General features: G+C 31.0%; 1 protein-coding gene across 7 annotated transcripts in view; it reads right to left on the reverse strand.

Annotated features, from left to right (window-relative positions):
- The window catches only part of LOC143253163 (dedicator of cytokinesis protein 3-like), a 155,059-nt gene that overhangs the window by 16,460 nt on the left and 124,077 nt on the right, over nucleotides 1-14,522 (reverse strand). For all 7 annotated transcript variants that reach the window (XM_076506530.1, XM_076506529.1, XM_076506528.1 and 4 more), the window contains 5 exons: nucleotides 12,311-12,553; nucleotides 8,310-8,399; nucleotides 7,610-7,714; nucleotides 1,424-1,565; nucleotides 248-414 (listed from right to left, as the gene is read on the reverse strand). In XM_076506530.1, the coding sequence (XP_076362645.1) occupies nucleotides 248-414; nucleotides 1,424-1,565; nucleotides 7,610-7,714; nucleotides 8,310-8,399; nucleotides 12,311-12,553 (747 nt within the window). The remainder of the gene's footprint in view (nucleotides 1-247; nucleotides 415-1,423; nucleotides 1,566-7,609; nucleotides 7,715-8,309; nucleotides 8,400-12,310; nucleotides 12,554-14,522) is intronic.

Below are 14,522 nucleotides of genomic sequence, written 5' to 3' on the forward strand. Positions count from 1 at the left end.
AAAAGCTTAAATTCTCTGCACAAGAAAAAATAATGACAACTGAAGAATAGCTGTTTAAAATACTGTATAGCACAGTTTATTAGAAATATTACAAACCACCCCTTAATACAATACATGCATATGTTGATTTTAAAAAAATCATAAATTAGAAATTAACTGGAAAATAAATGTCAAACACTACTTTAAAAGTTTTTCAAACTTGCTGTGTTTCAAGCACTAAAACAAATGTCTGAAGAGTCCCATGTACCTTGAATTCATTATCTTTATCAATAGGACCCTTGTGAACAGGCCTATCAAACTGAAAGGTTCGTACATCATTGACTAGATAGTAACTTAACACCTTTTCTGGAACATGTTGGCCTTCAAATTCAGGCCGGAGCTCAGGAATTGGCTTCACATTACAGATCTGAATATCTAATAAAATAGTTAAAGAATATGTTAGCTATTAATGGTGAACAGAAAGAAAGACTTGGAAAGGATTGTAGCATGCTATAATAGAAATAAAAAAGTAATAACTCAAGTAACCTTACTAAACAATTAATGTCTTTCTGTGTCTCCCGATACTCTTACAACAATTGTTATTACTCCAATAAATTTATTTTATAAAGTACACCCACCAGAAGATTTTTTCTTTATCATCATAATGGTAAATTTTTGCTTAAAATTATTATAGTTGCATAAAAAAATTGTGTGTTACTCACTGAATTTTTCTTTTATACAAATGAATCCATCTCCTTACACCCTATATAGTTATACCAATACATGTAAAGATATACCTACCTGATTTTTGGTGAAACTATAAAACCCCAAAATGTTTTAATTTTGGTGCCCTAATTAATTACACTGATATTCACAAAAGTAAAAGCATTCCACTGTGAATATATTGTTCTTGTCTTTAGTAATTCTCACTCCTCAATGAAAACTAAACAGATGCTTACTTTTCTTCTTTTTACAACACCAATCACCAAGTACAAAAAATTAATGATTTCAATTAAATTTAGTGCCAATAGTAACAGAATCAACAACTTTATAGGGTGATGTTCTGTCTTATAAGTAATGCACATAACACTAACTGGTGCATTATTTTTTTTACTCCAGAATATGACTTAAAACAGGTAGCATGTACTCCAAAAAAAAAATTTAGAAAAAGCCACGCACTGTTTTTTAAACCAAGGAATGAGAGACTTGATTAAAACTAAAAAATATTTAATTTATAACGTGACTTGTCAGGAAGAAAAAATATGTAGTCGAGAAGTTATGTATTACAAATGCAAAAAAGAATTCCACTGAAAGATATAAACTAAAACTTCTTTGTTTACATCATACACAACTCTGGTATATGTTGCTAGGTTTATAGGGCTTAAGTGAGAAAAAATATACAAAAACATCTTCATTCTCAAGGGTTTTGGTGACAAAAGGATACATTGCCCATCAGAGTTCATTATGCTTTCATCAGGAGGTGTGTTTTTCATGAGAAATTGTGCCTGTGGAAATTCTGTCTGAAGTCGCTGGGTGAAAGCTCCAACACGTTCATACTCCAAACCACGATATACAAAAACTTTGTTCTAAAATTTTTGTTTATCAGAAAAATAAAATTGATAATGCTATTATCTTTCTTGGTTTCCAAAATAATTTTACAAGTGATTGTATGGTACCTTCAAAAAGAAATTGGTTATAAAAACTAAAATATTTTATTGTAAATAAATGTAAATAACTTAAATTCACAAGATAATACATTTTCTACAAAAACAGAAAGATTTAAATTACATTTCAATTGCATTTGATCAAACTAACCAATGGTAAAGATATGTAAAACAGAGTCTGCTAATAAAATGGGAAACTGCATTTTTTTGTTGCACAAACAAAACTAACAAAGTCACCCAAAAGCACACTGAACTAAACTGAATTGCAAAAATAGTCAAAGAAAGGAATTTTAAAGAAATAAGTTCAGTATAAATGTATTATAATAGTTTGAATAATCTTAAAATTTATATGGAATGACTTTTTTCACAATTGTGAGAATATTATATGTGACATCAGCAACTGACTAGAATACCTTAAAACTATGGTAGCTTACTAGTTTTTATTCTCAATTTACATTTACTTATAAGATGAAAAGTTGTGTTTCATAGTTCCTTAGAAAAGAATACATTAACAGACTACTGACAAAGAATTTAATTACTATCCATAGTTTTTGCCCTAGAACTTTATAAATAGGTTTTAACTATTGAGAAGTTTTAAACTTCTATATAACTGTAATACATTTGATTGAAATATTGCCAACTTTAATATCATTACTCTAGGTTAGTTTATTTTTGTGATGACTTGCTATATTAAGACTCCAACTTTAATAAAAGTGATCTCTAAAGTTTTTATCTAAATAAACAACAAACAGATCTTAAAATAATCAGTGATGTCAACCCAAACGAGCCGTTTTTGCATATAAAGATCTTAAAATACCAATCTACCCATACTCTATTTTATTAAATTAGTGTTTTTAGAAAATTATTAAAATACCTATATTAAACTAGAAAAATAGTGTTTATTTTTACTGGTAAACTTCCAGGTACAAAAGGTGCAAGATTCTCCTGAAATAAATTATTTTCAGAACTGTAATTTACTATACAACACTTGATAACCTATACCAGGGGTGGCCAAACCACAGCTCTTTGGTATATAACGTGTGGCTCGTGAAAATATGTTAGCTGAGCTCCTTTTTGGGTCACAAAATAAATAAAACAATAAGAAAATACAAATATTTCAAGCTTTATAATTATTTATCACATATAAACTGCGAGTCCACTGGATTAAAACATAAGTTTAATGTTCATGGTAAGTAAATACATTTAAGAATTTAAATCCTAATTTTAATACTAGATTTAAGTCAGGGATAAAAGAAATTTTGGATCAGCAAGGATTACAGAAGAATTATACCAAAGAATCAGTAATCATACAAGTCAATGCTGACAATGTTACTTTTAATGGGTGTGGTTTGTGATCGCATGATTGTGGCTGTGTTGCAGGCAGTGATATTAGCAGAGTGTTAGTGTGATACTGGGCACTGTAGAGTTTAATTGCATTGCACGTGTTGGTGCTTATTGTTTCTTTTCATTTCAATTTTTTAGAAGTGTTTGTGTAAATTTTGTGAAGGAAGATGGCATCATCAAATTGTAAGAAAGGAAGTGTGAAGATGAAAACAGAAATCTTAAGCCAGAGAGGGAAGAAGATTTTGCATTCACCGTTAAAGGAGGTAAACCTTTGTGTCTTTATCTGCAATATGTTACTCAGGCATTACAGTAACTTGGCCAGTAACTTAAAACGCCACTACAAAACAAGTCACAAAAACTTTTTGTCTGATTGTCCACCTAAATCAAAATTACTGAAAAAGAAGTTAACTGTGCTAAAATCACCATTAAATCACCATCAGACACTGTTGACAGTTTTCAGTAAGGTAGTTGATACAACGATTGAAGCTAGTTTTGTTATATCATGGAACGTTGCTTGTGCTAAATGCCCATATTCTAATAGTGAATTTGTTAAGAAGAATATAGCTGAAGTTGTTGCAGTGTTAGATCCAAATAACACAAAACTTCAGTGACTAATAGCATAAACACCAGCTTCATGCCACATTACAGAGAGATGCATCTCCCAGATCAGTGCTGATGTTGCAGGCAAAATACAAAATAATTAAAAGAATTCCCTTGCATACAGCTTAGCCATTGATGAATCTACAGACATACAAAACAACACATAACTGGCAGTATTTGTTCATTATGTTTCTTCTGATGTAACTGTGAAAGGAGAGATGCTGGCACGAAAAGAAACAACTCGTGGTATTGACATTAACAATGCACTTGACAGAACCTTAGCAAATGCTGATTTTCCACTGGATAAACTCATCAGTGCTGCAACAGATAAAGCACTTGCAAAAGTGGGAAAAAATGCAGGATTAATTGCACTTATGAAAAGTGATTCCAGCTTTCTCCTTGTTTACTGCATTATTCATTGTGAACACCTGGCAGTCAGATACTTCAAGTATGAAGATGTTATGAAATTTGTTCTTGAAATTGTCAATTTCATATGATTAAATGGGAAGACCCACCAACAGTTCAAAAATTTCATTGAAGAACTGGAGGTTGAAGATAAACCCAGTGATGTCTCTTTCTACTGCACTGTGAGGTGGCTGTCAACCAGCAATGTCTTAAATAAGTTTGTGAATCTGTTAGAGCCTATTATTACTTTTCTTGAAGAAAAGAAAAGATTCTATCCTCACCTGGGAAATAATGAATGGATGCAAGATCTAATGTTCCTTACTGATACAATGAATCATCTACAGACTTTCACTTGGCACTACAAGGAAAGGATAAGGTTGTTTCTGATCTTACTTAGCCAATTTTCATCTTTCAGAATAAAATAAGGCTTTTTAAGAGACATATTGTCAAGAAACTTCAGTTACTTTCCCAATGTCAAAAGAAGAGTAAATACATTCCTTGAAATAAAAAATAAAAAAACACAAACTGGAAGAATACAAAGATAAATTACAAAGACTGCTTGATAATTTCCTAGACAGGTTTGAGAACTTGCAGAAGCTATAGCCCTGCTTCGTCTTTCTTGTAAATCTATTCATGGTTCATGTGATCAATGATGGTTGTCCAATTCTCGAACATCAGGTTACAGAATCATCTGCTGAAAAATGGAACTCATAGAACTACAGGAGGATCTAGGTCTAATGATGATCCATAAATCCCATTCCACAACTGAGTTCTGGAAGCAAGTTCCAATAATAAAATATCCTAAACTGAAGAAAACCAGTGTGCAACTCATCTCAATTTTCAGCACTACACACTGCTATGAATCACTGTACTCTGTAATGAAGTTTGTGAAGCCAATGTGTCATACAATCCAAACAAATCAACATCTGATGGAGCTAATTCATAGAGCCTTGACAGCATATCAGCCAGAATTTCAATGACTCACAACTAAGATGGAAACTCACAAGACCTCTACTAGCAGTAAATAGCCTGATAATTGTATCAATGTCTGTGTCAGAAAAATATTATGATAAGACTAAAATTTTGTTAGGTGGCATATGATTAAAATATCTCTAATTTTATTGTTTACATACTTTCCTCCATGTTTTGACCAAATATTTACTAAGACAAATGTCATTAAAAGTATCAGTTTTTACCCCTTTTATTTTTATTTTTGGCAGTCTCATTCAATGTTAATGAAATGCAAATTTGCATATTTTTCTTAGATGTTTTCATAGTTCATTACTGCATTAAATATGCTCAATGCAGTTAAAACAACAATCAGCCAGGATTTTGAAAACATTTGGTGTGTGTGAATTTTGTGATTATTGAAACTAACGCAAATTAACAGTTTAACAACTACATACATAAATACATTATTACGCACATGTATTTATTAATACTTATGTAAAATTTATGTAACAAAATATGTGGGGCCCGGCATGGCCAAGCGTGTTAAGAAGTGCGACTTGTAATCTGAAGGTCGCAGGTTCGCATCCCCGTCACGCCAAACATGTTCGCCCTTTCAGCCGTGGTGGCATTATAATGTGATGGTCAATCCCACTATTCGTTGGTAAAAGAGTAGCCCAAGAGTTGGCAGTGGGTGGTGATGAGTAGCTGCCTTCCCTCTAGTCTTCCACTACTAAATTAGGGATGGCTAGCACAGATAGCCCTCGAGTAGCTTTGTGCAAAATTCAAAACAAACAAAACAAAATGTGCATGTTACAATAAAAACGTGTGTGTAATATGTGTTCATGTCTTGCACCTCTCAAACACCTGAAGTTTATCATATATGATTCTTAGGTTAAGCAAGTTTGCCACCCCTGACCTATACATTTACTTCATATATTTATTAACATACACTTTCATAATTAGACTAAATTCTTAAGTGTCTGTTTGTTTTGTATTAAAACTTCCAGATAAAATGAAAAAGTAGATTTTAATCTGTCACTAAGCAACTCTCTTCATGTTTTAGTATTTATTTTCAATTAAAAAAATATCTTTCACATAATTTCAATCAATGTCTAGCTCTTTCTTAATGTGAAATATTTAAATATAAAGTAATTTTTCCTCATTTATTAATCCTAATAGCTGAAGAAGCTAAACAAATACCTGTTAATATTTTGATAAACTTATTGACCAACATTTTTTATTCATATTCTAGTTTAAAACACTAGACTTTACAAGAGATGGTGCTATTTGACAAACATTAAAACTGAAGGGTTTTTCTCTTTGTCACATCGTATTGGAGTACAAAATCTGCAAATATACCTACACTACAACAATTTCACTATCACCTGCTTGAAATATGCTAAAATAAATCCTTAATTAAAACAGTGATTGAGATGCTTTATCTCAGTTTTCAGCCCACTTAAAATATTTTTTTAATTTCGTGCAAAGCTTCTCAAGGGCTATCTGCACTAGCCGTCCCTAATTTAGCAGTGTAAGACTAGAGGGAAGGCAGCTAGTCATCACCACCCACCGCCAACTCTTGGGCTACTCTTTTACCAACGAATAGTGGGATTGACCGTAACATTATAACACCCCCACGGCTGAAAGGGCAAGCATATTTGGTGCGACCGGGATTTGAACCAACGACCCTCAGATTATGAGTCGAATGCCTTAACACATTTGGCCATGCCAGGCCCCTTAAAATATGCATCACCTTTGGTCAGAGCAGACAACAGTGCAGCTGTTTTGGTGAAGTTGGCCACAAAACACCAATAATTTGTTGCAAAACACATGTACTGATTGAGAAGCAAATGTTTTAGAACTACCTCTGTTTTAAACTATGTCACAATTCTAAGCTCATCTGAAACTTTCCCAAATATCATGTCATAAATATTATCAGGAAGCTACATACAAAAAAATATAAACCAACAAAAGTTGTAAACCAAATTCTCTGTTTTCACATATTATTAACAGTAAGCAAGCCAGCTGCAAAGACTGACAAATCTTGAGTTTTTAGCTTTTAGACATGAAAGCATTTTCAAAGGACAAAACATTAAATTCTATGACAGACACAATTTGTACTGAATGTTAACTTTTTTTAAACAGCAAAGAAATGTGTACTAAAAACTGAAACATTTTTTATTATCAAAATAATAATATATTCCCAGTTACAGACAAGTAAAATTTTCATTTAGGTAAATATCATGTACATAATTTATTTTTAGTTTTAAATCTTGAGCATAATTTTTTTTCCCATTTTTCAATGAAACTAAATTTTTATTCGAAAATCAATCAGTTTCTATTTTCATTGTGAATGATGATGGTCTCAAATAAATATGATGAAAATACACAGCAAAGTGTCTTTGCTTTTTGCAATAACACACAATTGTTGTTTAAAGGGTATATTACTTTCAACAACAATGGCAACGTATAAAAATTAGAGATACAATGATAAATGCTTAACCATAAATAAAACTTTATGCATATAACTTGAATTCTATATACATCCATAACAAACCACTTTTATTCATTAAAATCACTGAAATGGCACCTACTCAATAAAAATGTTCAGCAACAGTAAAATTAATACAATGAAAAAACAAATTTTAAGCTAATGTTAATTTTACCCGTAGAAACAGAGGAAAGCCGATTCCATAAAATCCAACTCGAAAATACTCTGGTTCTGGACGCAGCTGGCTAAGAATATTGTCCAGAAACTTTGCCTGAGTTTTCTAGAACAACATATTAGTTTTAATACACATATCAAAGGTACATATTTTTCCAGTCACTGACACTGAACTATTTTTATTTTAATATTTCACCAACCTTAATGAACAAAGCAAAGAGTCACTGATGCCAATTAAAACTGACAACTTCTTGAACTTATTTTTATAAAATTATCAAACATGTAATATTTCTCATATCAAACAGTATAAAACAAACACTTGCAAATAATGGATAAAGCTTGTTTCTAGTTAACAAAATTTCTTTTTAAAAATGTGATACAAAATCTGAGTTAATATACATTGTATAATCCAATAACAGTGCTTACAAATGTTCATATCAATTTTACATGAACTACTATGTTTATAATTATTTTCAAATAATGAAATAACCATGTCTATTAGTATAACACTCACTAAAAGTTTTACTTATCACTTTAAAAAAAATACTGTTAGTGTAAATAAAAACATAATCGTTAACTATATAAAAGTGTATGGGCATTAACAATACAATTACCTTATTTGCAGAAGAGAAACACATCCTAAACCAACTATTAATTTTTCATTGTAAAAATATTTATAAGTTAAGAAACAGTAAACTTACCAGGACTGAGCTTAGCCTAGCATAATCAAAAAGGTTTTTTTCATACAATTCAGCCAGTTCTTTACAGAGAGGAGTTCCTTCTTCCCAGCACTGCAATAAATGTTTCAGGATATACTGTACAGATCATCCCCAAAATACTCATGCTTCATTACTTTCCTTTAACTCTTCCACTGCTAATAATTTGTAATAACTTTCATTTATTAATAAATTGTTTAAAATGTTTGTCTTCTAGTGCTCTTTTAATCAGTCCAATATATAGAATATGCTGAATAATTTATTGCATCCATTGCCCTGCCAAAACTAACACTAAATACGTCAAACTACAAGAATAATACACATTTGTGTAAGATGACACGTAAAGATTACTCACAAAACTGTGATAAAGAGGAACATTTCAGTTCACTGATGCAACAAAGTGTTGTACACAAAGATTTCAGATAATCATGTATGATACCTTACTACAGTAAGAAAACTTCACTATTATTATTCACTACACATTGATCGACTGAAAGTAAAAATCAAACTTATGAACTTTTTAATGGGTACATTATTTCTAATTGCAATAAATTACTGGCAGCAAATTTAAAGCAATAGTTAAGTGTGAAAAGCTCACTGTAAAGCCATTTTTCTCTTCATAGTGACACACATAGTGATAGTTAAAGGACACTGTTTGCTTTGTGTGTGTTATCAGTTTGCTTCTTAGGTGTAATATTTAATTACACAAGAATTATTTAGTGTACTAGTAGCATCAGTATAAAAAAAGAAGCCTTAACTTTCATCAACAGTCAACATAAAAAACAAGTGGACACAAGTAAAAACCATATTTCTTACTTTTCATGTATGTTCTTTATTATTATTATTATTATTATAAAAGTAAGTAAAATCAAAATTTAAATTACATTTATTTTGTACTTTCTATGGTGGTTACATAGTCAGTCAGTTAGTGATTGAATGCATATAGAGTTAAGGCAGAGAAAACAACAAATAAAATAGTTTTAATGAAAAAAAATTGAAATTTATTTAGAGATTATGCAAATGAAGTCTGAAATTTTAATCATAAAATGATAGTCACTTTGTGTTTGGAGCAGCCAACACACACTAACTCCACACATTAATAACCTATTTTTAGTAAAAATAAATAAATGAAAGAATCTCATTTTATGTGTACAAAAGACTTGTAATGCTTACTGAAAGTATGTCAATGATTGTGATGATACACGTTAAAAGTTACATTATGGAAACTCTGATAGTCACTTTGGATTCAAGAGGTAGGTGTAATCCACCAATCCCATACAAAGAAGGTTAACACTGATTTCTTTATTCAGTCCTTTGAGGGTTTTCAAGAAGTGCTGGCAAAAATACTGTTCTTCCTACAAATAACTCAATTTCACAGTTTCTTCTGAAGAAAGTTAATAGTTTCACAATCTCAGAAAGTCACAACTTTATGAGAAATTCAAATGAGAGCAAAAATGTAAAGCATTTTTATATTTTGCTTTTAAGGAAATCTTTGATTCTTTTGATTAGGTCTAAACAACAGGTTATGAACCTTCTGATAAATTTTCCATTCACACACTCCAATGTCAGCAAACCTAATATTTTACTGTTAAGATAGAAGAACAATAAGTGCAAGACTACTGATGATGACAATACATTTGAGAAATATTAAGAAGCAGTCTGGCCACAAATACCTCCAAAACAAAGAATTATTCACATTTTACCCCTTTTCCACACAATGTAACATAACTAAAAAATAAATAAAATCATTTCTAAAATGTTTCAACATTTAATACATCATCATCATAAGCAAATACGTAGTTAACATTTTAGAAATGTTTGTGTGTATCAGTATTAATACTGCATGTTATTTATTTTTAATTATTTAACATTAAACACAAGTGCCAACAAAACAATATAAATTTAATGTATAATTTACTATGAGCACAAGGAAACACTGTTATTAATTAATGACCACATTGTCTAAAACACAGATCTCCAGATAAAAGATTCATTCCACTCCATATCCTAAGTCAAAAACTTGTGACTACGATGTTTGAAATTTTGATAGACATATATGTCACAACACAAATAAACTTGATGAAAAAATTTGCTTCACAAACTTAATTCATCACAAAAAAAAATGTTTTGAAGTAGTTTGCTAATATAAATAGCATCTCAACCACTGCTATGACTTATATCCCAACTAGCAAACTTGAAAAGCCACAGTACTGAGCAAAAGGCCTCATCAGCATTAAATGTACTAGATATAACGTAGTTGACATATTATTATATGCTCTTCCCTACTTTCATCCAGAACTATAGTAAACATTCTTTCTAGAATACCTCAGACTTGTCAAAGTCTGAATGAGATTGATAATGTTTAGTTCACAGATACATCTTGAGTACAAATACTCTGTAACACATCCAACGTTTTGGGTAAAACACTTCTATATTTTACTACAGTGTTTCTGTATTTCCTAAATACACATTGTAATTTAAGCACAGCTACTCAAGGGGTTATCTGTGGTGTGGTGTCATGTTTTTTTTTGTAAATGTTACTTATGGACATCATATACATACACATGTGAATGAAGTATCAGAAGAACTATAATATATGCAACATCAATTCATATTGAGTTCAATGAAATAGTTCATTGTTAACTTTCTCAACATGACCAACCACATGACCTATTTGTACTCATTCAAAATCATTATATGTTTGATACTGCTAACTTTTAATATAGTGCATATATCTTCATGAAACTTGGCAAACTTTCAGTTAATGTTAAAAATCTTTCACAAACAAAAATATATTTTTTGTGAAATACTTTTAATAAACTACAAAACATATATATTTGTCCTTGAACATACCAAGTATTTGTTTTGAATAGTCCACATGCAAAGTGATTTTCATGTTAAGATTAAAAATACTTTTCTTCGTCTCAAAAACCTTAAATTTTATTTGCATAACCTCTAAAACCTCCTAAGTACATTTCATATGTTTGTTTTCAGTACAACTTTACACTTTTACTTTTTCTAACATAACTCTATACTGAGCTGGTCAACTTGACTGAGCTTGTAACAAACAAAAAATAAATAAAATTTAAATAATCTTCTTTTTCTTCCTTGAGTGACTTTAAATGTAACAGGAATCTACATTTATTAGTAGCTTTAAGTTTGTAACAGTATACATCTATTACAATTAAATGTTATTGTTTTATTGCCCTTTAAGCTGTGCCTAACTACTGTTCTTGCCATTATGAGTTGTAAATCACTTAGAGAATGTGTAGCTCATGTCATGCTATCAAATTACATTACCCATGAGCTACTCCAAGGTGTTCGAGTGTGTACCTCATGAAACATTATTATATTATTATTAATATGTATTTCACCTATATATCTTAACTAACCTAAAGAAGTCCATACTTTTACATTTCATTTACATTTATAATAATAAAAAAATGAATAAATGTGAAAAACAAGACAAAGAATTTATCCAAATATTCGTTTTTGTTGTTGTCGACTTTCAATAATGCTAATAGTAGTAAGTCACTACGCGTGTTGTTTACAAACAAGTCTTCTTAGAGATGTACCAAAAGAACCTTCTAATGATTTTTCTTTGGGAATTATACTGTATAAATGTTATATAATAAAAAAATATCAATTCTATATTATTTTAAGCAAAAAATTGTTGAAATAGATAAATTTATTTTTACATAAATTCTGAAATTTGGTATCCAAATGTACACTTGATACATGAAAGGTGCTATGCTGTATAACAAAAGATAAGTGCCACACTACTCACTTTCTTTTATGTTCCTACTTCTATTACATTACGTAATAATTCATTACATCATCATAACTCTACCTACATTCTACTGTTCTTCACTTTGAAAATTTCATTAACCTTTACATAAATCCTAGAAAACAAATACTACAACTGACAATGAAATTATCACCTATTATTATGTACACTTATTAATTACACAGAATATCTTACATACCTTTCCTTTGTCAAAATATTCAATGATCTTCAAATAAAGAGCTTCTTTTCTCTGCCACTCTGGTTGCTCTCTGTATCTTTGATCACCTGGAAGAGAACAGTTTGACCATGACAACAAATCTGCATGTAACTTCAATGTAAAGGCAGCCTCAGTGTAGTTCTCAGCAGGCAGATGAAGATCACACAGTTTGTAAATATAACGAACATACATGTCCTTCCTATTGATCTCATTCTTGTAGAAGTTCTGAAACAAGAAAAACTAGTTAATTTTAAGCATTAAACTACAAATTAATAAGAACAGAGGTAGAAAAAAATTAAAACTGGTAAAAAAAATATTTTTTCATCTCTCCCTCCAAATAAACCACTTAAAAACACAAATATTTTCCTACATTGAAAATAAATTTCCTATCAATACTTACTTCAACTCGCATAATAGCTTTTCTCATTTAGTGCTGCCCTCTATACATGCACATTTTTTCAGTCACAACTAGTCTTAAAATTCCCACCTACTCCCATTTAATATAGTTATGCTATATTTTCACATGAAAATAACGATGTGGTAATCCTCTACTAAGTGGAATGCAACACACTATCCTCATGTTTAGTATGGCAACAGGCAAAATGCAATATCCATATAAGAAAGAAATGACCACATGATAGAGGTAATAGGAGATGAACATGCTGGGTGTAGTCCACATGCCAGCTGGGATTATCTTTAATGGATAACAATGTACTGTAAGGTAAAAGGTGAGAAGTCTGATAACACCTGAAAAAAAAAAAACTTTGAGAACTGGGAAATGGGTGAAGTATCTCTTTTAGAAGAAGGGTACCAGTGAATATATAACTGGGAACAGGAACCACAGAAGGAAGCCAAGCTGGAAATAGAATAGTTGAGAACTTGCACAGGACACAGAGTCTGTCCTGATTCAAACTCTAATAAGATAGGAAAATGTGTAAAGGAGACAGCTTTTGTAACAAGATGTCTGAAGAGGATCAAGGATATATAAATGAAGATAATAGAAAGAAGGTGAATGTTGTAAGGAATAAACTGTAAGACCACCCCATCCAAATACCCTAGAATCCAAGATGAAAAAGCACCACAGGAGCATAACCTGTCAACATGTTCTCACCTTGCAAGAATCCACAAAATAGTTGCTAGTGCTATTGGCAGCATGGAATTCAGAAATATATAAGAAAACTCCAAACCCAAAGGAGAAGTGTTGTTAAGTAGTCACCATCCTTAAAAGCAATAATGTGGCAAGATTGCAAAAACTAACCTTTAGAAAAATGGCATTTACCATAGGGTACATACGTAAATTGTGTGCAAGTGCATGCAATCTAAAAATCTGTCCTTACTCATGATTCCAATAATACCATGTTGAATGTACAAAAAAACCAAGGAAGATAAGCAAAGAAAAATGGGAAAAAAATATAAGATCCAGCTTGCTCCAACCCCACTTTACATCTGTAAATGAAATTACATCAGAAAATTGGTCAGTATGGATCGAAATATTTGGAAAAGGAAAAAAAATCAGGTAATCTGTAAAAAGGACAAATGTAGGAGGGAAGGAAAGGAAAAATATGAAATAGAGAATACAAATAAAGGGAATCACACCTGTGACAACATAACCAGAAAGGCTAAGTATGGACTGGAAACACCAACAGGTGGAAATTTATGATTGCATAGCCAAAGGAGCAGGTAGAAAAACAAAACATCATCTTGATCTTGCCCAGATGCAACAGACAAAGAAATGTAAAATCTGAGCTTGGAAGTAAACAGCTAGTCTCATGATGGAGTCAGACTCTTCAAAAAAAAAACTGCAACCTTCTCAGCCAAAAATTCAGGCTCTGTAACTTCATACACAGTGGAGTAAAGTTCAGTAATAGTTATCACTACAGAATTCATGTTCAAATGGAGTGAAGTTCAGAATTAATAAACTATAGATAGTTTATAATCTAAAAACAAAGCAAAAAATAAAACTGTTTAAAAAAGAGCACACAAAACAGAAAAATTAAATTAAGGTAAAAGCATGAATAAAAATTGTAACACATCTTCACACTTCTATTCCAAATCTAAAAGAGAAGAGGTTCATCTGTGTAGAGGGAGCCAGTTGCATTAGGAGAGAGTGTGTCACATTCTTATTGGTGGAGGACTTTTGCATGCTTATTTGCCTATGAAAATGCAGCAGAATCATGTTAAACAGGGTGTAGAT

This window comes from Tachypleus tridentatus, chromosome 6 (genome assembly GCF_004210375.1).
Source record: "Tachypleus tridentatus isolate NWPU-2018 chromosome 6, ASM421037v1, whole genome shotgun sequence".
Classification (NCBI taxonomy): domain Eukaryota; kingdom Metazoa; phylum Arthropoda; class Merostomata; order Xiphosura; family Limulidae; genus Tachypleus; species Tachypleus tridentatus.